A 9,592-nucleotide genomic window follows, 5' to 3' on the forward strand; every position below is an offset into this window, starting at 1 on the left:
TTTTTACATATTTTACAGGATATATATTCAAATTTTTATACAAAATAATGAAGAAAAATAAAAAAAAATGATGCATTTTTTAAGAGAAAGACTAATATTCAAGAAGGAGAACATATAACTTCTACAATATCAATACCTATAAATAGTTCTTCTACTTTAATGAATCACGAAAAAAGTGAGATACAACCTTAAAAAATTTAAAAAGTTGCATCAGATGAGTTTGACTTTAAATTTTTATATTAAATTTTTAACCCCAAAATTTTGTTTCAAGTTTCGCCACCCCTATTTGCTATTGGCCTTGCAGTAACTTGATTCGAAATATTAGTAAAACGTATCTTGACTAATGACTATAAATAAGTTGGTGGGACAATGGAGTTTATTTTTTATTTTTTTTTATTTTTTTGCAATAATTTTTAGTCGGACAGATCAAGGATTGTAAAAGGCGAAATTTATACCTCTAATACTTATTTAAATAAACTAGGAGCTAATTACTAGACCGAATAAATTACCATTTGTATCTATAAAAGATACAGATGCTGACAAATGTCCCCATATAAGAATAAAACGATAATTATAACTACGGAATATAGTTTTCGTATGCCAAGAGTACCCGAATGTTGGTTACATAATTAGTCCGTTAGGGTATTCTTGGTACACGGAAACTATCTTCTATAGATACAATTATCGTTTTATTCTTATATAGATATATTTATCAACGTTTGTATCTTTCATAAATACAAATGATAATTTATTCTTATTAGACCAACCCAATTTGATTATAATTTATTTTTGTTCGGTACCAAGTAGGGAAGTACCGCTGGGTTTTCTTTTATATTTTTGGTGGTTTCTCAATGCCCAACAAGCAGGAAAAATAATGTTTTTTTCCAAAAACGTTTCCTTCAGAAAACTCAGAATCGGTTTTATTTGTACTTTGAGTATTTTGTATTGTTGAAATTTTATGAAATAAAACAATAGAAACAAAAGGCACAATATTAAAAAAAAAGTTATGCTAGATAACTAATAATTTTTTTAAACAATATGAATAACTATCAATTAAATCAAAACAATTATACTTTTAAATTATTCACCTAAATTTTAATATTAAAATAACTATCCACACATTCGATATATCTATTATTCACATTATTTTTTTTTTGGTAAACATAGGGGCCTAAGCCCAAAGAAAGAAAATTACAAATTTATCAAACTACAAGAAGTTTGTATCTCTGCAGCATCTATTTGCAGCAAGTGCTTTATGTCCGCCGGTGGATTATCAATGAAATTGAATCCATATTGATGGTTAGTGCTGATTTTTCCAAGCCAATCTGCACATTGGTTAGTTTCTCTGTTTGCATACTGGAACTTAATTTCCCAAGAACGTTCTTTGTACTCTTCTATTTCCCTTAGAATTGGATCTATTGTTTTAGTTGATTGGTGTGTGTTGATTTCTTTTAAAACTTCTATGGCATCCATCTCCACAATCACCCTTCTCATTCCTAAATTCCATGCCATTTGTAATCCATATAGAACTGCCCACATTTCTGCTTGTGTTATCTGGCAGTATCCCAAGTTTGCAGTGAAACCCCCAATCCACTCCCCTTGTTGCGTTCTCAAAAGTCCCCCGCAACCCGCTTTCTTTGCTTCTTCTTTGACTGATCCATCGGTATTTAATTTCACCCAACCCCTGGGTGGTGGTTCCCAGGCTTGCCGGCGGTTTTGAATATTCTCAGATTCCCCTTTAATTAGCTTCTTCTTAACTGCTTCTTTATAATTGCTCACTGAGTCCCTAATGATTGTTACCGCATTCCTTGGCCTTGTAGCTTGTTGTTGTGAGAAGAGGTCTTGATTTCTCCACTTCCATATTCTCCAACACGCTACAAAGAATTCATCTATCCAGTTGTGATTTGATGATTTTCCGATCTGATTTGAGAGGTTAAAGTCTAACCATTCAGCCAGATTCATTCCAAAGAAAACTGCAATTGCACTAGGTTGAACCAACTCGACCCAAATTGATGCTGCATATGGACAATCTCTTAGAGCATGTAACCCAGTCTCAAGTATTCGATGACATCTATGACAGTTTGGGTCTGTTCTCATCATGCGGGATTTTCTACTTGCTGTTAGGAGCCTTCCATGTGCTGCTTGCCACATAAACACTCTGATCCTCTCTGGTCCTTTCCACCTCCATATGACTTTCCATATCCTTTTAGTCTCCATGGATGAGTGATTTATTAATATTCTGTAGGCCAAAGCTACTGTGAAATCTCCATTTGCCGTGTGGTTCCATCTTATTCTATCTTCACCTTGACTGTCCTTTGGTGGAGGTATTGATCTAATTTTGTTTAGGACTTCTGTGGGAAGTAGAGCCACGAGATTCTCTAAATCCCATTCGCCTCTGCCATTTGTGTATTCAACTACCTTCCAATTCTTTTGCTCCTCTGGAATGGGTGTGAGAGCTTTGCTGCTGAGGTATCCTTCATTTTGTACCCAAACATCATTCCAGAAGGAGGTAGTAGAGCCATCTCCAATAGCAACTGAGCAGTATTCTTTTAAAGTAGGCCATAATTTTGTAATGTCTTTCCAAAAAGGAGAATCAGTGGGTTTGCTTTGTAAGCAAGGACCCTCCTTATACTTGTGTATAAGCACCTGTGACCACAACGCTTCAGGCTCTTTTATAAATCTCCAAACTGATTTCAACAAAAAAGCATCATTCATAGTTTGGATCTTCCTCATTCCTAAACCTCCTTGTAGCTTCGGTTGGCATAAGGTGTTCCAATTGAGATGATAAATCTTTTTCTGGTCTGGCCCTTCTCCCCAAATAAAGCTTCTCTGCATTCTCTCTAATTCATTGCAAAGACCTTTTGGCAGTTTTGAATGTTGCATTTCAAAATTGGTCATCGGACTAAGAACCGATTTTGTCAAAGTAATCCTGCCCGCCAATGACAAACAATTCATTTTCCAGCCCTTCAACTTACTCTGCATCCTTTCTACAACATTTTTGAATTTGTCCTTGCCTCTCCTGTGATTTGTTAGCATTGCTCCCAAGTATCGACCCAGACATGATTTTTCCTGATAGTTGCATTTTTTACAAATTGCTTCTTTTTCTCCCTTTTTGACATTTGATGAAAACACCACCGATGTTTTTAAAATACTAATCTTTAAGCCTGATGCTTCACAGAAGGTCTTCATGCAATTCATCACAACCTGTATCTGTTCTTCGTTTGCTTCCGCAAACACTAGTAAGTCATCTGCGAAGAGCAAGTGGGAGATCTTCGGTCCTTGTCTTCCGACACTTATAGGTTTCCAAGACTCGCTAGCCACAAGGTCTTCAATCAAGTGAGAGAGCTTATCCATGACAATAACAAAGAGGTAAGGCGAGATGGGGTCTCCTTGTCTGATTCCCCTTGTCGGTCTGAAACTCTCAGTCTTCCCACCATTCCACAGCAAGTTATAGGACACTGAAGAGACACATTCCATGATGAGATTTGTTAATTGAGCTCCCACATCGAAACCGTCTAGACATTCCTTCAAGAAACTCCAGCGAACTCTATCGTAGGCCTTCTCGAAATCAAATTTTATAGCCATGAATCCTCGTCTCCCCTTCATCTTTTTCATAATGTGTGTCATCTCTTTAGCAATCAATATGTTATCATGGATTTTTCTCCCTGGAACATAGCTTGAATGATACGGAGAAATTCTATCCTTCAAGGTCGGTTTGAGCCTTTCTACTATTATCTTCGATACACACTTGTAAGTCACATTGCACAATGAAATGGGACGAAAAAGGGTGATTGAGTCCGGCTGTTTCACTTTCGGGATAAGGGTTATGAGGGTTGCATTGTTGTCTCTTATTGTGTCTGGGTTCAACCACACAGTTTGGATATAATCAAAAACATTTTGCTTAACAATATCCCAGTTTTCTTTGAAGAAGAGGGCTGGATATCCGTCCGGTCCTGGCGCTTTCAGCGAACCAATATTAAAAATTGCATATTTCACTTCATTCTTCTCTGGTTTTTTGTAAATCTGCTCTTTGATGCTAGGTTCCAAAGGTGGATATTGGCTTTGAGTCACAAGGCCACCACCAGTTTCATTCTCTTCCTCATATAAGCATTTGAAGAAATCAATGGCATGTCTTTTCAAATCTTCATCTTTTTCGATCCAATCTCCTTGTTGGTCTTTCAACTTCAAGATCTTATTCCTTCTTCTTCTAATCACTGTTCTAGTGTGGTAGTATCGGGTATTGCGGTCTCCATCCACCACCCAAAGATCTCTAGACTTCTGCATCCATAAAACTTCTTCCTTGTCTAAAATGTCTTCTAATTCTTCATTTAACTTCGCCTCTAGTTTTTCTAAGAATGGATTTTTCCCATAGCTGGAAGCTCTTTGTATGCCTTCAATCCTGTTAATAAGTCTTCTCTTCTGCCTTCCAACATGTCCAAACACATCTTTGTTCCACTTTATCAGATGCCTCGTTGTCCCGTTAAGCGCTGTTGTCAGTGGTTGGTTGCTTTCCCAAGCCTGTTTGATGAATTCCTTATGTCCAGGGTGCATACTCCACATGGCTTCATAGCGAAAAGGCTTTTCTATTCTCGTATTAGCTTGAGGCTTTGTATTGATCAGCAACGGGTGATGATCAGAATTTCTTCTGGCCAACACATCAACTCTGGCTTCCGGGAACATCAAACCCCAGTCAATATTAGAGAGTGCTTGATCGAGTCTTTTGAATACTCTGTCGAGGTTCTCCCACAGGGGACCTCTCCAAGTGAATCTGGCTCCTACTGCCCCCAAATCAATGAGCGAACAACTTTCTATCCAACTCTTAAATCTCTTACAAGCACCCATGTCAACTCTACTACCTCCTTTCTTCTCTGTTGGGTGAGCAATATCATTAAAATCTCCCACTACCAGCCACCCTCCAGTTAAGGTGACACTTATAGTCTTCAACTCTGCCCATAACTCCTTTCTCCTTGATTCTTGGGGGCTAGCATACACAGCCGTTAGAGCCCAAGATTCATTAGAGCCATTTTTCATAGTCATGTGAACAAATTGCATTCTGGATTGGACAACTCTTATGTCCAAATTTGGATCTTTCCACATAATCCAAATACCTCCGCTGTATCCCTGAGCCTCTTCTATATGATAAAAATCAAACCCAAAACTTCTGATAGCCTTTTTTGCATTATCACCACTACATCTAGTCTCCATAAGAATAACTAAATCAGGTTTATACACCTTGGTTAATTCTCTAAGAGTGCGACTAAAGGCCTTGCTAGCCGCTCCTCTACAATTCCACGACATAAAAATCATTTTAGTCTACGACAAGAGGATCTTACCCCAGATTAAACCATGGGCTCCAACATCCCCCCCTCTCCGGGGAGTCCTGCTTCCATATTTGCTCCACAGATATGCTCTCCTTCCAATTGCATTATGTCGTCTTCTCCAGTACATCCTTTTTGGCAACATTCTTCATACTTTCTGGCTGCCTCCATCATAAGCTCTGGTTCTAAGGAGCTAAAATCTGGTGGCTCTGGCTCAGGATTCTCCACGGCCTCCACATCCTCATCCATTGGTAAAGTTTCAGGTATCACTGTTTCTTGGGAGCATATGTTGGGGGCCATGTTGTTCATGGTGCGAGAGGAATCAGAAGGGGATGGGGGTTGTGAGATGACGTTGTTGCTCTGGTTATTGGGAACAAGGGGTAGTCTGTTTGTGTTGGTAGTAGTGGGATTCATAGAGTTGGGTTCACAGCTTGGGTTAACAGTTGGGGAAACATTAGAGGACTCAGTTGATATTCCTTTATTCTTATCCTTATCGGTCTTTTGTGGCTTACTAGAAGATGGGCCAGATGTGATCTCTTGTTGGAAAGCTAGAGTTGGGGCTTTAGTGTGATTATCCAAATTGGGCCTTGGGTTGGGCTGTTTGTTTTTCGGGTTAGCTGTCTCTAATGGGGACTGGATAATTGTCTTATTAGGCATGGGGTTCCTCTTACTGTGATGATTGGCAGCTATTCTCTCATCATTTGAATTCTCCTTTTCTATCATTTGCAAAGCATCAAACCTCGTACTCCCACTAACCTGTACGTTCTGATTGTCTCTCGCTCCATTTCCTCCACTACTTGCTGCCTCTGCATTCCTGTCAGTTTTCTTTCCACGCGTTGTCCTCTGAACGACCATCCACGGGCCGTAGGATTCATCCTCATTTCTTTCTGAGACTTTTTTGCCCTCATTCACACAATTATTTCCAATTTTACCCCCTTCCCCCTTGTCACTTCGGCTACCCTGATTTTTCTCAGTTCCACCATTATTGCTTTCTGGGGCTTTCTGGGTTTGGACTTTCTTGGGACAGTTGGTCTTCTCATGCCCTACCATTCCACAAGAAAAGCAAATATTATGTATGCCTTCATATTCCACTACATACTTCACCCCATTAATGGCATAATGTGAAACCAGGGGGGCTGTGAGATCTAATTCCACACACAGCCTGGCAAATTTTCCTCTGCATATATCAGCAGTGTTAGAATCTACTTTTATAGTTCTTCCTATAATGTTACCAATTCTCTCTAGCATACTCGTCTCGTAATATTCAATCGCTAATCCTGGAAGTCTCACCCATGCTGCTGTGTATTCAATAGATGCTTCCATTGGATTGAAATTTGGCTTCCAAAAACTAATCGTGAGATAGTGATCAAAGATTCTCCATGGGCCTCCTGTTAGCGCAAAATCGAGATCTTCTTGGGAGTAAAACTTCACAATGAAAAAGTCATTTCCAAGATCAATAACTTCTATACTGCCTTGTTTTCCCCACATGGCCTCCAGTCGCCTGGTTAACACTGCCAAAGAGATTTTTCGACCCAACAACTTCACTATCAGTGTATCCCACCATGGGTGTCTTAACTGTTTCAAGGCCGCTTCATTGATCACTACATTGCAGATTCCATCAGTTTTCTCTACTCTTATCTCAGGAGTGTCTTTCTCAACGTTCTTAGAACTCTGGCCTTGTGTCTTGCTTCTTTCAGAGTGCTCCTTTTCTGAATTCATTTCCACATCATCAGATTCTTGGGTTTGGTCCTCTGCTTCCATTGCTGCCGATGGCCTTCTACCTCCTTTGACTGCATCAACAAACAAGCGCTGAGGACGGTTGGTTGCTGGTGCTCCCTCCTGCTCTCCCACCATCCAATCTTCCTCCCTGGGAACCAACAGCTCTTCCCCTATGAACTCACATCCGTCACTCTCTGTTCTGACTTTCTTAACGTTCGGTTGCACTTGATCATTTTCTTTCCGAGTGAATTTTCTAGGTTCATGGGACCGTGAGTGTCCTCCACGGACAAAGCCGCCCCTCATGACGGTGGCTGAGATCAGGTGTTTCACAAAGAAAGGAGAGAAAAGTTACATTGTGTATCTATATTTTTCTTAAAAAAAAAAAAAGCAAACGAACACATCTATAGTTCGTAAGTAATACCTTTTTGTCTTTTTGATATATTCAGGCTTAACGGGTCATGACAAAAAAAAAGGCTTAACGGGTCTTACTCAAAGAAATGAAACGGAGGCCCAACCCGAAATTAACCGGTGCACCCGTAAACCGGGATTTGCCCCATATTCGCCCCTTTCTGTACTGAAACCCTGGATGGCTGGGTTCTCTCTGCCTCTGGTCCTCTCTTCTGCTCTCGCCGAGTTGCCGGAGTTCCTCGTCGTCGCTGTTCTCGAGTGTCGCCTTCGTCGAGATTCTTCTCTCTTTCTCTCTGTCTCCACGGCGTCATCGCCGGCACGCCGCTGTCTTGGTGCTTCCGTTGCGTCAGTTCAGGTAGGCATCCTCAATTCGCCGCTGTGCTATTCTGTTATGAGTCCAGAATGATTGAATCCCTGATTCTGCTATGCGATTTCTTCTCATATACATGTGATATATTGAATTATTGAATTGATTTTTGTTGTTAGTGAAGAAGGAAAGGAAGAAAGGCAGCGATGGCCATGGAGGTTGACCCTAATCTTGAGTTAACATCCTTCTCCTTCTGGAAACCCCTTCGTCGTAGGTTCAACCCTGACTCTCCTTTCTTCGCTTCTGGCAACCTCCAACGTGAACTGCTAGCCAAACAGGTTCTCTCTCTCATCTCCCTTATTTTTCATTTTCGGAAATTTGAACTTATAAGTTTAAAAACGCACAATTTATTTGCCAGATGATCTCAATATAATTTTCTCTAAACAATAACATAACAACGTACTAGGAAGAGGGACAACAATGCTAAGGGGCCAGCAATTTTTGTATTTTGTAACCATCAATTGGTCATCAATAGTGTTTTTAATGGCAGATTACATCCAATGGTGAGAAATCACTCACTTTTCTTTTGATGGTTAAATGCTGGCTAGAAAATATAAAAGTTGCTGGCTCCCTAGACTTTTCCTTCTATTAATTCTCTTAATGGGAGAGGAAGTGAAGAGACTTAATCTAAACCCATGTCAATTTATGAACTTCACTTATCAAACCATGAATCTTCAAATCCTTTATATATGGATTGGCGATCAAGTCAAATGGTGGTGCATCACTTGATTCGGTTTTCTTGACTTTCAAACATGAGCTGTTATTTGATAGGGTTAATCCAACTTCTTTGACGTGTCACATGCTTGCCGGTTAATCATGTGTATGTAGTAACATTGGAACTTCTATAATCTTCCAGCACCTTGCTCTCATCAATGGTGGTGACTTTCAAGTGGGAATCGAACTTGCACTTCACTTGGACAATTAGATATGAGTTGTAATTGTAGTAGCTACATGTAAGGCAGTGATGAGCTTGCATCAAGCTTTCTTTAATTGCTAACAGAATTTCATTGCCCAATGTTATCTGCTTCCATTTCATCAGCATTTTTGTGTTCGCCATTGACAATGATCATATAAGATTATGAGGGATACGAAAGAAGAAATAGTTATTATTCTAAAATAACAATTTTGGAATTTATTTAACAGTGCTCTAGGTTTTTTGTCCATATGATTTATGATTGTGAACTTGAGTTCCAAGTTTTGAACTGTAATTCTTATTTCCTTTTCCTTCTTTCTTTCTTTCTTTCTTTCTTTCTTTCTTTCTTTCTTTCTTTCTTTCTTTCTTTCGTTTTTCGTCTTTAATTTAAAAGGTTGCGTTGGAATTAACGGAAGAGAATGAACAACTTGAGGATTGCATCCAAGATGGAAGGTATTGATCCTTTAAGTGCTTATACTTGTTTTTCCTTCCCTATGTTTCACAATATGTGGCATCATGTACCAATTTTAATTAAAGCATCCATTTGCTAAAAAATAAAAATAAAAGGTAGTGAAAAAAAAAAAGAAAAAAAAGAAAGAAGAACAATGTGCATGACATATGTGATTAGAAGCAGCTGAAACTAGTCATTTTTTTGAGCAGCGAGTGATGTATTTTGTGTTCTTTGTGGTTCTTTACTTGCTTCTCAGTGTTAAATATTTTTCCTTGCCTTTTAATTCTACCTTTTTTCTCCTCCTGTTTTTATTTGTATTAAACTCAATACGTTACTTTTATTGAAGAACATGCATTTTGCAATAAGATCGTGGTTAACTGTCATTTATTGAATATTTTATTGAAGCTGTCATTTTT

At 39.0% G+C, this 9,592-nt stretch overlaps 3 protein-coding genes across 4 annotated transcripts in view; 1 reads left to right on the plus strand and 2 right to left on the minus strand.

The window, feature by feature from the left end:
* Positions 1,079 to 5,332, minus strand: LOC107605009. Its single transcript, XM_016306743.2, has one exon. It carries the CDS (start codon positions 5,305 to 5,307, stop codon positions 1,192 to 1,194), a length of 4,116 nt encoding a protein of 1,371 aa, XP_016162229.1. The 5' UTR covers positions 5,308 to 5,332; the 3' UTR covers positions 1,079 to 1,191.
* LOC110263522 lies at positions 5,252 to 7,607 on the minus strand. Its single transcript, XM_021104885.1, has 2 exons — positions 7,484 to 7,607; positions 5,252 to 7,375 (listed from the first exon to the last, which is right to left on the minus strand). The coding sequence occupies exon 2, from the start codon at positions 7,338 to 7,340 to the stop codon at positions 5,340 to 5,342; it is 2,001 nt and encodes a 666-aa protein (XP_020960544.1). The 5' UTR covers positions 7,341 to 7,375; positions 7,484 to 7,607; the 3' UTR covers positions 5,252 to 5,339.
* LOC107605011 (zinc finger protein 511) overlaps positions 7,588 to 9,592 on the plus strand; it is a gene marked incomplete in the record, with an annotated part of 3,794 nt that continues 1,789 nt past the window's right edge. Inside the window, 3 exon segments of one of the 2 annotated variants that reach the window (XM_021104886.1) lie at positions 7,588 to 7,800; positions 7,932 to 8,090; positions 9,120 to 9,178. In XM_021104886.1, coding sequence (XP_020960545.1) covers positions 7,959 to 8,090; positions 9,120 to 9,178 — 191 coding nt within the window. 2 annotated transcript variants of the gene reach the window in all.

The sequence above is a fragment of the Arachis ipaensis genome, chromosome B06 (assembly GCF_000816755.2).
Source record: "Arachis ipaensis cultivar K30076 chromosome B06, Araip1.1, whole genome shotgun sequence".
Taxonomy (NCBI): Eukaryota; Viridiplantae; Streptophyta; class Magnoliopsida; order Fabales; family Fabaceae; genus Arachis; species Arachis ipaensis.